The 18,045-nt window shown below is 35.1% G+C and overlaps 1 protein-coding gene across 1 annotated transcript in view; it reads right to left on the bottom strand.

Annotated features, from left to right (window-relative positions):
* Positions 1-18,045, bottom strand: part of CSMD3 (CUB and Sushi multiple domains 3) — a 1,584,452-nt gene that overhangs the window by 1,116,901 nt on the left and 449,506 nt on the right. Inside the window, 1 exon segment of the mRNA XM_043974157.1 lies at positions 1,374-1,581. Within this exon segment, the coding sequence (XP_043830092.1) occupies positions 1,374-1,581 (208 nt within the window).

Below are 18,045 nucleotides of genomic sequence, written 5' to 3'. Positions count from 1 at the left end.
AGGAAAAGTAAAATGTCAAGGATGACACTTGGATTAGAAATATGAGAAGCTGGAAGAATTATGGTTAGTTTGGTATGGAGAGAGTGTGAAAGAAAATGAATTATACTGGAAATGTTGAGGTTAGGATAGAAAACTATATGAAATGCATTCCATTTTTGTAAAAATAGAATTATTTCAGCGTCAGATAATGTTGTGAAAACCTCTGCATTGACTTGCTTCAATAGAAAAATCCATTATGGTTGTTCATTAATTATATCAACCAAAATTATCAACTATAGAAATCATTCACAAATTTTCATCATTAATTACAAACACGTCTAATGATTATCAATGACTTTAATTAAATTCTATGATAGAAGCTGCAATACAGAATAATAGGACAGACTTTTCTGAAATAGTCATTTCAGAATACCAATTAAAGGGAAAGGTAATACATTTTAGTCATCTAGATGGTATTTAAAATGTTCTAGGAAACATTATGATATATATATACATATATGTGTGTGTGTGTGTATGCATATGTATATATGTAAGTTGCCAAGCCCCCATCTTCAAAGTATAGTTAAAATTATGAGTTAATCATTGTATTATTAAGGAAACATATAATGCCAATATCTGTATTATTAGTAAAGTCATGTAAAAAATATAGAACTACATACTTTCATATGTAACACATGATATCCTCAAATTTGTGAAAGAAAAAACTTGATGGGGCTACTATGATCCTATTTCATCTCTAGAACAAATGTAATCTTACTTTTTTCCCTATGACATTTGCTTTTTCCTTAAATGAAGTTAAGATGTACAAAGTGCCTACTATGTACCATACGCTGGCACTGTGCTAAGTGCTGTGGATACAAAAAGAGGCAGACAATCCCTTCCCTCTGGGAGTTTACAATCTAATTACATGAATATCAACTACTGAGACTATGTCTATGTATAACCATTAGGACAAAAGAGTTCTAGGATCTGTCTGATAGAAACATTTGTATGGGGTCGACTGCTGTAGTAGGTTATCATGCTTCCAGGGAGTAAAGAATAAATTTGTTGAATATAAGCTCAGATTATAATCAGAACCATGCTAATATTTCTTTCATTGCACATATAATTAGAGTGTCACTAAGTGACGGAGAAATACAAATAGAGAGAGACATAGATTTGTTCTTTATATTCCTTACAGGAATAAGGTCAATTTTAGGCCTCATTCCTTACTCATATCCATGTGCTCCACTAATTATTACTAACAATGTTTCCAGAATCATGGGAACTAGAATCCTGAGCACAACCCATCACTGCCATCGCACTCATTTTCTTCTCCCAGCAGTGATCCCACTTATATTCTGCATGTCTATCAATTGTCAGTATTTACTTACCATATTGTTGGTGGTTCAGAACCTTCTATTTCCAAGTAATCATATTTCTCTTCCATTTGGAAATCTGTAAATATGAGTGAAATGGTGTCCCCGGGCTCAGCTACAATTGTCCATGTGCAATCAGCATTGTTATGATATTCATTAGGAAAGCTAGGACTGGAAATTATGCCACTGGATCCTCTCATTGTGCCTCCACAGGCATCTTCAGCTGTTAAAGACAGTGAAAAGATGTTTGCTTAGAAGTTTGTTATTTGAAGCACAATGAAAGCAAACCCTCATTAACATTTTCAGATAAACATTCCAGAGGCTGGGATGCCAAGCGGTTCCACACTATTACAATCATAGGAAAGGTGAAGTATAATGATCCATCCATAAGAAATTTGAGAACATAGTAGAAAACAAATCCAGGGTATACAGATAATTTTATATATAATATATAAATTATAATAAATACACACACACACACATATATATATATATATATATATAAGTTAGCCATGGAAATGAATAAGGATGAGAGGTTTAAAAGTAATCAGGTCATTGAAAAAACAGAATAGATCCAAACAGCTCCTTTTTTCTGAAGGCTTATAATGGGGGATGACTGGCAACTTCATTTGTGTGGGAAGGGAAAGATGGTCTAGAAACAGTAATTTATAAACTGTTAATTCTATCCAGTAAGAATTTAATAATAGCTAGCATTTATATAGAATTTAAAAAGTAGCAAAGCACTTTACAAATATTATCTCATTTTAGTCTTAAAACACCATAGGAAGTAGGTGCGATTATTATTTTCATTTTACCAATGCTCTAAATGAAACAGATTGAGAAAAAGTGACTTGCCCAGAGTCACTCAGTTAAGTGTCTGAGGCAGGATTCAAATTCAGGTCTTCCTGATTCCAAGTAGTGTCCCATCTACTCTGCCATGTAGATGCCTCCATTGTTTATGTAATTTAATAAATGCTTACTCTGTGTAAAATATCATGCAAAGCACTTGGAATAAAAAAGACAAAAATGAAACAGTCTCCACCCTTAAGATAAATGTTATAATCTTTCTGGAAAAGCAATGTGGCATAGTGTCTAAAACAATGGCCTTGATTTGAATCCTCCATTAGTTATTAAGAAGTTGTTATACCCTTGTGATGTCAGTTTCTTTAGACTCTTTCCCCATCTCCAAATTGGGGTTAATAATAGTAGTCCCTTCAAGAGCTGATATGGGGAAAAATATGTGTATGCATAAGTGTGTATATGTACACACATATGCATATAGATATATACACATACATACACATGCACAAATACATATATGTACACATATATAATGCTATGCAAACTTGAAAGTGCTATATAAATATTAGCTATTACAATTATCATCATCATCATAATTATTCTTACTGTTAGTGGGACAGCATATGGTATTATTGCTTCAAAATTGGACCAGTTTCATGTATGTATGTATGTATGTATGTATGTATGTATGTATGTATGTATCTGTCATTCATTCATTTGTTCATTTGTTCATTTATTTATCTGGCCCAGAAGTATCAAACACTTGACCACATTGAAGGCAGCAACACTTAAGTTCAACTTTAATTGCGTTAAGATATAATTCAGAAATATTTAACAAAACAATAATATATTAAAACAGATAATATTAATGTGATTTTCTAAGTCTATGTATCTGCAGAGAACCTTATATTTGATTTAGTGATAACATTTTTATTTGACACCACAGTAGAAGCCTAATCCTTGAATTTTGTAGTTGAGGAAACTGAAACATAGAAAGGTAAAATTACTTTCACAGATGACATTGGTATTAATTAGCAAAGACATTATCCAAACCCAGTTTCTCTGACTCCAACACAGTTTCCAGTTTTTAACTATACTAAGTTGCCTCTCAATGTACATATACATTTGTTCTCAATCATCTACATCTAAAATCTATAACCTCTCACTATGTATTGCTTCCTTCCTGTAGGCTTTTAAAGATACCCATATCTGCATACTCAAAAAAGTCAACATTAGACCCTACCGTCTCCTCAAGCCATCATCCTAAATCTTCTCTCCTGAATACTTTCAATACTTCATTCTGGACACATTCCCACACAAATCTGAGGATTTGACTTCTCTACTTAATCACTTCTAGTGACTTCCTAATACTTTTAGGATAAAATATAAATTGCTCTGTTTAAATTTTGTTTTGTTTTGTTTTTTGTGGGGCAATGGGAGTTAAGTGACTTGCCTAGAGTCACACAGATAGTAAGTGTCAAGTGTCTGAGGCCAGATTTGAACTCAGGAACTCCTGAATCCAGGGCCAGTGCTTTATCCACTGCGCCACCTAGCCGCCCCCTCTGTTTAATTTTTAAAGACCTTCACAACCTGACCTCCACCCATTGGTTGGGAATAACTCCCTCTCCAACACTGTGATCCTGCCTTCTCTCAGCTCTTCAAATAGAATACTGCATTTCCTATTTCAATTACTTTTCTTTCTTTCTTTCTTTCTTTCTTTCTTTCTTTCTTTCTTTCTTTCTTTCTTTCTTTCTTTCTTTCTTTCTTTCTTTCTTTCTTTCTTTCTTTCTTTCTTTCTTTCGTGAAGCTATTGGGGTTAAGTGACTTGCCAAGGATCACATAGCTAGTAAGTGTTAAGTGGCTGAGCCCGGATTTAAACTCAGGTCCTCCTGACTCCAGGGCTGGTGCTCTATCCACTGTACCACTTAGCTGCCTCTCAATTATTTTTCATTGGCTTTCCCCACCCCCCCCCCCATGCCTGTTGTGTACCCTTCTTAACTCTGCTTCATAGAATATCCTTCTTTCTTTGAGATAGGTCAAGTACCATCTTCTGCATGAATGTTTTCCTGATCTCTAACTTCTAAAGTCTTCATTCCCAAAGTACTCTGTATTTAACTACTCTGTATATATGCAATATGTGATATATGTCTGCCACCTTAGAATATGAGTGCCTTGCCAATCAGGATTATTTCATTCTTTATATATGTGCTCCTAGCACCTAGAACAGTATCTGGCACATAGAAGAACTTGGCAAATATATATGTATATGTATAGGTATATGTACATGTATATGTACATGTATATGTACATGTACACGTATATGTATATGTATGTATTCCCCCCCTCCCCGTGAGGCAATTGGGGTTAAGTGACTTGCCCAGGGTCACACAGCTAGTAAGTGTTAAGTGTCTGAGGCCAGATTTGAACTCAGGTCGTCCTGAATCCAGGGCTGGTGCTTTATCCACTGTGCCACCTAGCTGCCCCAAATATTTTTTGATTAATGTATATAGACACAATTGATGTATATAGACACAATTCTCACTCCAGGTAATTGAGCTGTTCCACAGACCTCTATGTAAAATGATTTTTACTTAAGGCCAAATTGCCTGTAAATTGAAAAAGAGAGGAGGGAGGCAGTCAGAAGGGGGCCTTCACAAAATTCAAAGACATGTGGGGGTAGGAGACAGAGAAGTGAGAGCAGGAAGACAGAGCTTGGCTAGAACAGAGAGGAAGAAGGGGCAGGGGGACAAATGTATATAGGGGGTGGACACAGACAAAGAGAGCATAAATACAGAGAGGGCTGGTCACCTCCAGTGCAGACTGCTAGAAGATAGACATTCAGGGCTGCATAAGAGGGTGGATGGACAGAGCAGAGCAAAGGTCTTTTTTTTTTTAGCACTGGAGGTTTCTGCCTTAGTTTCTCTATGTGTATTGGTTCTGCTTTCACTTGGAGTGTTTTTAGGGTGTTTTTGTTTGTTTGTTTGGTTGGTTTTGGTGGGAGGGTGGGAAGCTGCAGAACTCCTAGTGGAGAGGCAGGAGCAGAGAGAGAGCATACAGTTCTATATGGTAAACATAGGTGTTTTTTGGAATGCTGATTTCTCACAGAATTCTTTCTGTAAATTTGTGAAGTTGAATTTAGAAAACTGAGAATTGTCTGTAATTAAATACAACACAGCACATGCATCGTAAATACAAAGTACTATTTAAGTAAACAAGGTAGTCTGGGCCAGTTCAAATTTCATTGACTGTCAAAATATTTTTGTGAACCAACAAAGATTGTTCATATGTCAGAAAGTCTGGCTTGAACTATAATTGGAGAGAAGCAATGGAATATTGAATGTGTCATCAACCTCATTTCCTTCAATTCACATCCTGCCATGGTTAAACTCAGTAATGGCAGATTAGTGATGTGGATGACGTACCTTCACTTTCAGACCCTATGGTAATACTAACCTTTCTAGACAAATTTGCTTCCACTGCCTTCTCTCTATTAGATTATAACATTCAACTTGTTTTCTTTAATAGCAATGGGAGATTTGCCCTGATCTAGTCATATTCTCACCCAGTCTTCTTCTCATTATTAGCATATGTCTCTAAGATAACTGACTAGAGTTAGGTATGCAGCCTGTGCTGGGCCATTGCCTAGAACAAAGCTAATTGGCTGGCATGCACAGTGAACCCATGACTTGGCTCTCTTTGGGGCTGTACTTAAACTAGAAGGGCTAATGGGTCACCAGGATAGTGATGCATTAGGGAAACAAAAAGGTATGAAAGAATTATATGCCTCACTGAAAACCTCAGGAAGGCATTTTGAAGAATAATCTGGATTTAAAATTATTCATGATTATCTGACTTAATGGGCAAATCTATAAGCACAAAAATCAGACTTTCAAATTTCTATGGGTCTGAAATTCTAAAGTCAGTCTATGTATCTCTGTGATTGGTGGGGAGTGAGAAAGTGAATGTCTCCAAAACTAATGAAATACTCGGATATATTGTAGCTATTTGGACACAGTGCTTTTTTTCTGCTTGACTAATTGGATTTTATGCTTAATTTATGCTTAATTTGTTAATTTTGATAAAATCCTATGAACCCTAGAATCAAAGTATTGGAGTAGGAATCCAAATATTCATGTGCACTATTTGTGATCCCATGACAAATTCACAAAGATGTTGACTTCTGACTCACCTCTGCCACAGTTTAGCTACTATTAGGGAAATGATGGAAAATTAACTGTCTGGTTATAGTTGCAATTCTTAGAATAATATCTTAAATGAAAAATAGTAATGGTGAATAAATACCTGAAGGGAAAGCTACTTGAAGAAAAGGACTAATTTGTTTTTGTTTCTCTATTGCCAGAGCCTGGCATAGTGGCCCATATGAAGAAAGCACTTAATGAATGCTTGTTAAATTGAACAGCAGAATGAAAAGATTGTAGGATCATAGATTTAGAGCTGTTATGGACCTTTGGTTCATTCATTTTTCAGTCGTGTCCGACTCTTTTTTTTTTATTACAACATTTGGGGTTTTCTTGACAGAGATACCAGAATACTTGCCATTTCTTTCTCCAGCTTATTTTACAGATAAGGATACTAAGGTAAAATTAAGAGTGACTTGTCCAGGGTCACATAGCTAATAAGTGTCTGAGGTCAGATTTGAACTCCAGGAATTTAAGAACCTTAGAGGTCTTCTAAACAACACACATACATCCCTGTGTTTTATAGGTGAGAAAACCGAGGCATAGATAATTGAAGGAACACAGGCACATATACTGGAGTCATTTGCTTTTATTTTGAAGTACAATAATAAATAAAACTTGATTATTAATGAGGAATTGCTAATAATTATATCAGTATTATTTGTTTTGAAATTGAAATGTGGTGACATAAAGGCAAAGAGAATCATATAAATTTGAAGATGGAATGGACTGTAACAGACTAATGGATGTATTATTTTCATTTCACATAAATATCATAATTCTGTTTAGGAATATGATAGAAAGTCCCAAAATGACTTGGTGATTGATCAGGGTAATCCTGATAAGGAGGAAGAAATCCCAAAGAGGTCCATACCACCAATCTGCCTCATCCTGCCTGATACAAAGTTACTGTTCCTTTCTGGTATCTCTATATTTGATCCTGTTATGACAACTCTTGGTCCTAGCCTGATCTTTACCAGATATTCTTTTACCAAGATGGCAATGGAAACATGAAATCACCAACTTTTGTTCAATGAATTCAAGTCACTGGATCTGGATAAATTAAAGTTAAGATACTGAAAATACTTGTGTATATTATTGCTAAGCCATTATCAATAATCTTTAAAAAACTGGTAAATGGAAGATGTGTCACAAGTCTGGAGATAAGCCAATGTTTTTTTTTAATGTTTTTTCCCTATTTTTGAAATGATGAAAGAAAGCAAAGCATTTAAATGCAAATGATGAAAAATAATTCTAGTATTTATTATTAAAGGGGTAATTACATCTAGTAAAAAATTAGAAAAAAACATAAATATAAACTCCTACACTTGGAATCAAGAAATAAACTTTACAAGCTTAAGGAGGAGGTAGATATAGTCAGAAAGGTTTGTCTGAAAATGAGTTGTGGGTTTGTTTTACCTTTGATGTTTCAAGACTGATATGGGTCAATAGGCAAAAAACACTGCTTATATGATCTTAAGATAAATTAAGAAGGCACAAATAGTAAGATAGTCCCACTATTTTCTATACTTGTGAGGCAACATCTGGATAATGGATTCTGATCTGGGCATGACATTTTAGCAAGGATGTTGATAAACTGGGTAACACCAGAGGAAGGCAACAAGAATAGTGAAGGGCTAGAATCAGTTTCAGTTTAAAGAATCGGAAACTTTCAGTTTAAGAGAAAATAAGACTTGAGGAGAACATGATAGGTAGTTCAAGGACCTAAAAGGCTGTCATGTAGAAGAGGAATTAGACTTATTCCCTTTGGCCCTTGGGGGTAGACTCAGAAGTAATAAATGGGATTTTCAAAGGGACAAATTTACACTTGAGACAAGGACTTTATAACATATAGAGCGATCCAATTTGGAGATTATATGACTGTGATTTTCAACACTTTACTTTAAAAAGAAGTGTTAGATTAATCAATAACAGAATATTTAATATTAACCTCATTTAATTTTTGGACAACTTATAAGACTGATAATTAGTGTAATGCTGGCAATGTTATATACCACAGTTTAGCTAAGCATTTGATGTTTCATGATACATCTAGAAACACAGAAAAGCATATGGATTAGATAACATTATCATTATAATCTGGCTGAATGATAGGAAACAAAAGGTAGTAATCAGATACAAGAGAAACTAGTAAAGTTTACAAAGCTTATGGAGTTTTCTTTTCATGTTTATGGGGAAAATGTTAGAAATACTGAATAGTAAATGATAGGACTATGATTGACAGGAGGGAACACTGCAGTTAAGTGTCACAAGATTCTGTCTTTGGTTCTATTTTGTTCATTTTTTTCTTTTTTACAAATGATGAAGGCATACTAGGAATGCTTATCAAATTTCCAGAATATAAAAGTGATGTCTAGAATTCCAAAAGGAAGAAGCAGGGTTTATAAAATCAGACAGGCTATAAGAATAGCATTCGAAAGAGAGAAATGTAAAGTCTTTCACTTAAAAAAAAATAAATAAAATTCACAAGTAAAGATCAAGGGACATATCTGGACAACAGTTTATGTGGAAAAGATATGAGTTTTTAGCCAGCTGGAAGATCAATATGAGTCAATCATTTGTCATGGCAGCCAACAAAACAAAACAAAACAATAAACTAATGGGGCATCAGACTACATTAATATGACCATATGACCATAGGATGCAGAATAAGTGAAGTTAGTTTCTCACTATACTCTACCTTGGTCACATCCTATTTTGAGTATTGTCTTCACTTCCAAGTACTGTAGTTTTGGACAGGCATTAACAATTTAGAGAGAATATAGAAAATTACATACAAGAATGTTGTTAAGGGCTAAAATTCTAGCTAAACTGTCTAAAATATCTAATGAGTGGTCGCCAATAAATTATAAACTTTAGCAAGAGTTAGACTTTTAAGCATTTATTAAGGAGAATAAGAATTTGGTAAAGAGAGAGAAAAAGGCCTAGATTTCTATCTATTAAAGGGAGAGCACATTTCTAGCTCCCTTCTCCACCAGAGTCCAGAGGAAAAGAGCGCGAGACTGAGCGCCAGTCTCTTCCTTCCTCCTCCCACTAGCCCGCGTCACTTCCTGACTCCTGGTCTTGCCCTCAAAGACCTTCCCTTCATGGGCAGAACTCCTCTACAGTAAGTATCCAGCAGGTGGCGTTATTCCAATCGTTACAATGTGCAAGAGAAACTGGAACTACTTTATGTGGGAAAAGGAAGAGGTCAGAAGGACATGATCACTATCTTCAGAAATATGATGGGTTGTCACATGAAGACAAGAGTAGCCATTTATCTATGTGACCCTAGACACTGTAAGTAGGAGCAATGGGAAGAAAGTATACAAATAGAGCATATATTCAATATAAAGGTCAGGGGTAAAGTGATCAGAAGAAGAAAGACATATTAGCAATAATACTGATAATAAAACCAGAATACCTACCTCATGGGTTGGTGAATTCTCTAACTTTGGACATCTTCAAATAGAGACCTGATGATCATTTTTCAGGAATGTTGTTGAGTTAGTTCTTACTTAGATACAGGTTGGATTAGTCATTCACTTAGATTCCTGCCAGCTACGGCATTTTATGATTTTATGGTAACTGAACTATTTTTTTTAGAAGATTTAGAAATTTGTGATGGAGAACATTATGGGCCAAAGACCATTATCATTTAAGCCAGTTACGAGGAAGAGCTGGAGTTCTGGAAAGCTAAATCAATAATGACAAGGGTTTTAACCCTTATATTCCCTAATAATTTTCACTCTCCAAAAATGTATGGCACTGCTAAGCTTTTATTTTGTTTCCATTCCAAACCTTACTTTCATGGAGGCAAAACTCCCAAAGGATTAAAAAAACAACCTAGAAAGTAATGTTTTCTACCAACAAATATCTTCAAGTGGACTCTACATGGTTATGGGTAAGGGATGTTAGCAAAAGATTCTATACCCATCATAGAACCAGGATAGGCAAAATTATAAAGAAGATTTTTTCATATCTTTTTTTTCCTTTTTCTATTAGGTAAAACCTTTTTTGTTTCTCACTGCCTCCTACTCTTTAGATTCCCAAGATCTGGTTGCCCAGTTGCATGCCTCCTCAGTTAAAATTATTATTTTTTAAAATAACACAAATTTTGTTTCAATCAATCAATATTTATTAAATGTCTACTATGTCGGGCACTGTACTAAGCACTGGGGATACAAAAAAAAGGCAAAAGACAGTCCCTGTCCTTGAGGAGCTTACAATTTAATGGGGAAGACAGCATGCAAATATATACAAAGGAAGCTATATGTAATATATGTAGAAATAGAAGCATATGCAAATATAAAATATATATGTATATACAAAACAAATATATACAAAGACAGCTATGTACAGGAAAAAATTAATTAACAGAGGGAAAGCATTAGAATTAAGAAGTGTTGGGGAAGGCTTCCACTGAAGTTGGTATTTTAGTTGGGATTTAAAGGAAGCCAAAGAGGTCAGTAGTGGGAGTAGTGGAGGGAGAGCATTCTGGACATAGGGGATAGCCAGAAAGGATGCCAGGAGGTGAGAGATTGAATGTCTTGTTCATGGTACAACCAGGAGGCCAATATCCTTGGATATAAGAGTACCAGTTGGGGAGTAAGATGTAAGAAAACTTAACATATAGGTGGGGACTAGGTTATGAAGGACTTTGAATGCCAAACAAACAAACCATTTTGTATTTGATCCAGAAAGCAATAGGGAGCTACCACAATTTAATGAGTTGGAGGTGACATGATTTTTTCTGCATTTAGGAAAATCACTTTAGTGACTAAATGGAAAATTGATTGGAGTGGAGAAAGACTTGAGGTAAGGAGAATAACTAGCAGTGTACTGCAATAATTAAGGCATTAGGTGATAAAGGCTGCACTGTTACCACTTGCATATATATATATATATAATTTCCCCTAATAGAGTAAAAGCATTTTGCATTTTTTCTCTACATCTTCTCTATATTGCTTTTATCTTTGTATTTCTAGCTCCTGTCACATAATAGGCACTTAATAAATGTTCATCTAATTGATTGAACAGAAAATCCCTGTCTGGCTCCCACTTTAAAGCTTTCTGTACTGTTATCACATTCGGTATCCAGTCTGAGAAATTTAGTATAAATTCAAATCAATGTAAGGAAATTTCAGAGCTATAAGTATGGTGGGCATAACTGGTGCTTTATTCCATGTTGAAGAATTTAAAGAGTGCTAACAGTATTTGAAGTTTTTCAGCACCTAATTAACAAAAATAAGTAATTGAAATAGGAATCTATTAGATAGTAAAAGTCTTCCACTGGTGACAGCATAACAGTGAACTATTCCCTCACCTGGAATTTATGAGAGTTTAGGACATGATAACTTGACAAGTAGGACATGCAGAAGATTATGAAAAGGCTGATTGACCTCATATTCCCTGAACTATATGGGCTGCATCTTGTAAAGTGGGTTCATTTTCACAAAAATATATAGAAATGGGAACTGTAATTATTTTTGTTATAACAAAGCTTATAAACTGTGATATGACTGTACACACCAATTATACTGTTCTAATTAATTCAAAACCTCTGTGATTGTTTAAGAAGCCTTTGATCTCTATAATCATAGATTATATATTTAAAAATGGAAGGGAATATGGAGCTCATCTAGTTTAATGTCCTCATTTTACATATAAGGAAATTAAGGTCCAGGGAGTTTGCTTTACTCTCGATCATAAAGATAATAAGTAGCCAAGTGCCTGATTATCTAAAAAAATCTAGTACTCTTTTTAGTGTACCACTTGGTGTCCCAGCCAATTAATAATATATTGATGTGTCCCTCAAACACTATTCTTGCCAAGATAAAACCATGTTGAAGTGATATCCTTTGGTACTTTATCAGCAGGCTCTCTTAAATAGCAAGAAAGATTTATCTCAGATGTCTTTTTATTATTGAATATATCAAAGCAAATAAGCATTCATTGAGGACCTAATATAGACTATCTGAAGAGTCCTCGAACAGTTTTACACTTTACAAATTTTTAATAGCTTAAAACTGTGTTATGACTTTTAGGACACCCTGAATATGTTGTAAGAATACATAATAAGAATATGGTTCTTACTCTCAAGGAACTTACACTATGTTGTCAGAGAAAATTTTCTGTGTGTTTAAATGGAAACTAAAATACTTTAAAAAAAATCTTCCAAAGAAATTAGGCTAATGATGACTTTTTTTTTTCTGGAAAAAGCTACTTTCCCTTAGAATGATACCTGACTTTACCTTGAAGGAATGTGATACTTTTTTTTTTTTTTGCAGGGCAATGGGGGTTAAGTGACTTGCCCAGGTTCACACAGCTAGTAAGTGTCAAGTGTCTGAGGCTGGATTTGAACTCAGGTACTCCTGAATCCAGGGCCTGTGCTTTATCCATTGTGCCATCTAGCTGCCCCCTGAATGTGATACTTTAAAAAAAAAACTAAACATATTTTCAAAGCATTCTCAAGAATTTCTAATCTCCACAAAATCAGGAGGACCAGAATAAATTAGCTAAATTCAGCAATTTCCTCACTTTAAAAATTCAAATATTTCAATAAGGAGTGAAGGGATTTACATTGCTGGTAGAAAGTTGGACAGAGAACAACTTGTCCATGTTATGTCCTCTTCCTGAGTTGATTTTACAATTGCCTTCTAATTTGTCTCCCTGCTTCATCTTTCTCTCCTATTAATTCATTTTCCCTTAGAGTTCAAAATATATTTCCTAAAGCCTAGTTCTCATCACTAATCCTCTACTTAATGAACTCTAGAGCCTCCTGATTACTTTAAAAATTAAATACAAACTTCCCTGTTTAGAATTAAAAGTTCTTTCCAATCTGGATTCAACCTCCATACTTGGATTCAACTTACATTTCCAGGCTTATTATATATTAGTCTCTTTATGAATTCATAAATTCATACAGTTCAGACAAACTGATATTGTTGCTGTTACTCGCACGTGACACTGCATCTCCTGTCTCCATACCTTTGCAGTTGCTGTCCTTCATGCCTCAAATATACTCCCTTCTTACTTCTTCCTTTTAGAATCCAGCTTTCTTCCAAGTTTAGCTAAAGCATCATTTTCTACATGAAGACTTTTCTGATTCCAGAAGTTGTTAGTTCCTTCAACTCCATATTTACCTTATATTAATTTTGCATACAATTACATATGTGCATATCTCCCTCTAAAATGTATTCTCCTTGAGGTCAATGACTTTCATTTTGGTCTTTGTATCACCAGCATCTAATACAACTGGCATAAAACATTTGCTTATTGACTTAATGATTTTCAATGGCAATACATTATGGGACTTTTCTCATCTCAGGTCCAACCAGTAGTTAACTTTTGCACTAATGTCTTGTCTGAATTGGTAAATCAAATACATATGTCTGTAGGGAATTGTGACCCATGTTTCTTAGACAAAAGTGAATGTTGACCCATAAAATGCCCTGATTTTTGTACTGTTTTCTGGAAGTCTACGTATACGTGCTAGCATGTGTGTGTGTGTGTGTGTGTGTGTGTGTGTGTGTGTGTGTGTGTGTGTGTTTGTAGAACTGGGTGCTATAATTGCATGATAAAACCTTTAAGTTGTAATCAAAAAGAATTCTCACCAAAAGCAGTGAACGGGCCTGACATTAATCATAAACTTAAAGATTTTGTCATGTAAGTATAACACAAATATACTTCACTACATCCCCAAGTGTAACCTGGACTTGCCCTGTGTCTAAGTAAGCTTTCATTTGTTCCTATTCTAGATTCTACCATTGAGTCAATCACACCTACTTTTTTTTTTGCCAAGCACTGTGCTCAAATGCTCAAAACATAGCCCAATTAAAACAGACGAAGACAAACAACCTGAAACACTTTCTTGTAACATGTCTTTTCAAATCCTGGTTTCTATTCAGTGCTGTGCCTACCAGCCACTTAATGAAGTAACATATAGAAAACTAAATAGTACATTGCCAAAGGAAAATGACCAGCGTTTCCTGGAATTGGAGTGCTCTGGGTCTATTCCAGATGTGATATGATCAATACAACCCCAAACTCTATTACATTATTTTATTCTGGCTAAAGCTCTCTTGCTAAATGTCTACCTTCCACATAAGCATTGAAGTAAAACTGACTTGCGAACTGGGCTTTTCTTCCCCAGGTCAGGCATCATCAGTTGCCTAGCTCTTAATTAGACACAAATCTTTTAAATACTGTTCTCTTCTCAATTAGCCATTATATAACCAAACCACACAGAGCCCACCAAGTTATTATGTCTGTTCATGTTTACACTTAACTAAATTTGCCTTGTGCTTCCTTGTGTTTCAAGCACAAAGTCACCATTTTCACACAGGGAAGGAAATTAAATGAGCTTGTTGTTTAACAAGCCTTCTCCCAGTCTACTTGTTCTGTTCAATGTTTTATGTCTTGTCAAAAAACAGCAAATGACTTAAAAATAGGAAGGAAAGAAGAGGTGATTTTTTGATGGTCAGAAAGAAAAGGAAGATGAAAAGGTTTTCTTTCTTCTATCATTCCTGCTACAATTATACTAAAACAGAAGAAAGAAAAGACTTGAAACAGTGCCCAGGAAGAAATATATCACACCAATGCTGAGGATAACTTACCCTGAAAGGTCAAGGGTTGGTAAAATTCTCAGTTCCCACAGCTCAATCCTACTTAGATTCACATGTATTTATTTAAAAATTCCAGACACATAAGTGATATAGATTTTTTTTTTACAGCAAGTTTACCTGATAAAGGCCTCAATTCTCAAAGAATTAGGGAACTGAGTCAAATTTATAACAATAATAGCAATTCCCCAATTGATAAATGGTCAAAAGATATGAACAGGAAGTTTTTAGAAGATGGCAAAACTATCTTTACTCATATGAAAAAATGCTCTTAAATAATTATTGAGTGGAAGAATGAAAATTAAAACAATTCTGAGGAACAAACTCATACCTATCAGATTGGCTAACATGACAGAGAAGGAAAATGATAAATACTGGAGGTGGTGTGGAAAAATTGGGACACTCATATACTGTTTTTGGAGTTGTGAACTGGTCCAACCATTTTGGAGAACTATTTGAAACTATTCCAACAGTGCTATAAAGTTATTCATATCTTTTGAACTGGTAGTACCACTACCAGGTCTATATCCCAAAGAAATCAAAGAAAAAGAGAAAGTACCTATATGTACAAAAATGTTTATACAGGGTTTTTTTTTTTTTTGTGGAGGCAAAGAATTTGAAATTGAGGAGATACCAATCAATTGGGGAATGTCTGAACAAGTTGTAGTAGATGATTGTGATGGAATACTATTGTGCTCTTAAGAAATGATGGGTAGGTGTAGTTTTTTGTTGTTGTTGTTGTTTTTTAGTGAGGCAATTGGGGTTAAGTGACTTGCCCAAAACACAGCTAGAGGGTGTTAAGTGTCTGAGGCCGGATTTGAACTCAGGTACTCCTGACTCCAGGGCCGGTGCTCTATCCACTGAGCCACCTAGCTGCCCCAAACAAATTGTACTTTTTTTTTTTAAGTGAGGCAATTGGGGTTAAGTGACTTGCCCAGGGTCACACAGCTAGTAAGTGTTAAGTGTCTGAGGCCGGATTTGAACTCAGGTCCTCCTGACTCCAGAGCCAGTTCTCTATCCACTGCACCACCTAGCTTCCCCCAGGTAGGTGTAGTTTTGAAAAAAATTGGGAAGACTATGTGTACTGATACAGAATAAAGTGAGCAGATCCAGGAGATAATTGTATAAAGTATTAGCAGTTTTGCAATTATGAACAACTATGAAAGATTTAGCTACTCTAATAAAAACAATGAGCCAAAAACAATACCAAAGCATGATGAAAAATGCTATCCACCCTTAGAGAAAGAACTGATGAATTCTGGGTTATAATTTTCCCCTCATTTTTATTTCCTTTTTTGTTACATAACTAATAGAGAACTGTTTTTCCATGATTTCACAAGTATAATTGATACTATATTGCTTGCCTTGTCAATGATTGGGGCGAGAAGTTGGAGGGAAAGAGAAGATTTAGAACTCAAAATGTTGTTGTGAAAAGAAAGCTAAAAATAAATAAATAATAAATTCAAAGTCCAAACAATTCAATTCACATTCTGTAAATAAATGTCAAGAAAATGATCACAGATGCAAACAAGCATAAAAGGTATAAAAACATGGATTTTATAGGCCTGAAGATGTTAAGAACAAATGAAGAAGACACAGCTGTGGAATTCTGAGATCATTACTTTACTCAGCTTTTACTGTCACAATATAATGGTAAAGAGTTGTTTTTTATAACATTCGCCAAGGCAGACATCTTTTGCTTGACTGGTGTAACCAGACAGGGATGGGAAGGAGACCCAGCCATGTCTTTCTTTCTCCTCTCACCACTTCCACTAGGTCAGTGATGGGTTCACTGATGCTCATTAAGTTTCATTTTCCTCTACAAACAATGAACTTGGTTAGAAATGAAGAGCTGAAACCGTTCTTTCCCATAACTGGAACCATTAAGCAAAGTAAACAGCTGCCTACAACCTGTCATTCAAGGAGATAGTTTGAAGGCCTTGGGGCTGATTAGTTTGGAGAAGAAAAGATTGCATTATGAGCTTCATTGTATTTTGCTTCAAGTGTTTGACTGATTGTCATAAGAACAAAGATTTAGAACAGGGATTGATTCTTCATCTTTTTTTGCGTGTTATTGATGTCTTTGGCAATCTGGTAAAACTATGGACCCATTCTGAGAATATTAAAAAAAAATAATAATGAAAGGAAATTCTAAATTTAGTTATAGGTTAGTAAAAAGTAAAGATTTTTTCAATCCTCCTGTTTCATGAAATGTTTAAATCTATAGGAACTCTTGGCTTATACTTTGTTTTACTTGGCCCCAGATACCAAATTGTGAAAGACTACCACTTCTAGATAGTTTACAAAAACAATTTCAATTAATTCAATTCAAAAAGTACCTACTATGTTCCAAGTTTTGTTCAAAACCAGCCTCAGCAACTTCCTGGCTATGTGACACGTCACTCAACATCTGTTTGCCTTAATCCACTGGATAAAGAAATAGCAAACCACTCTGAAGGAAAGTATTGGTGGTACATCCCATGGGGTCATGAAGAGTCTGAATGACCAACCAACCATAACAACATTCCAAGCATGGTGCAGGTTGCTAAGACTATAGTGACAAATATAAATATGAGACATTTCCTTGCCTTCAAAAATTAGAGCTATAAAAAATAAAGTAGACTAAGTTGGGAGGTGATGGGTTTTCCCTACTCTGAATGAATATTATTCAAGTGGAGACTGGATGACTTTTTATTGAGGATTTCATAGCATTATCATAAGAGCATAAATATTAAGTTTAAAAGGCTCTCATAGGGTGTCTTGTCCAACCCCTTAATTTTATAGTACAGTTGAGGAAACTGAGCTGTAGTGAGGTCAAGTGACCTAGCTGAGGTCATATAGGCAGAAAGCAGAAAAACCTGGGCTTCCAATTCAAGTTCCATGTCAAGTTCCAAGGGCAGATAGATGATACAGCATATAGAGTTCTGGCCCTGGAGTCAGGAATACTTATCTTCCTGAGTTCAAATCTGGCCTCAGATACTTATTAGCTGTATGACCCTGGATAAGTCATTTACCATTGTTTGCCTCAGTTTTCTCATTTGTACAATGATCTGGAGAAGGAAA

This window comes from Dromiciops gliroides, chromosome 1 (genome assembly GCF_019393635.1).
Source record: "Dromiciops gliroides isolate mDroGli1 chromosome 1, mDroGli1.pri, whole genome shotgun sequence".
NCBI lineage: Eukaryota > Metazoa > Chordata > Mammalia > Microbiotheria > Microbiotheriidae > Dromiciops > Dromiciops gliroides.
This window is presented reverse-complemented; position numbering and strand designations above follow the sequence as displayed.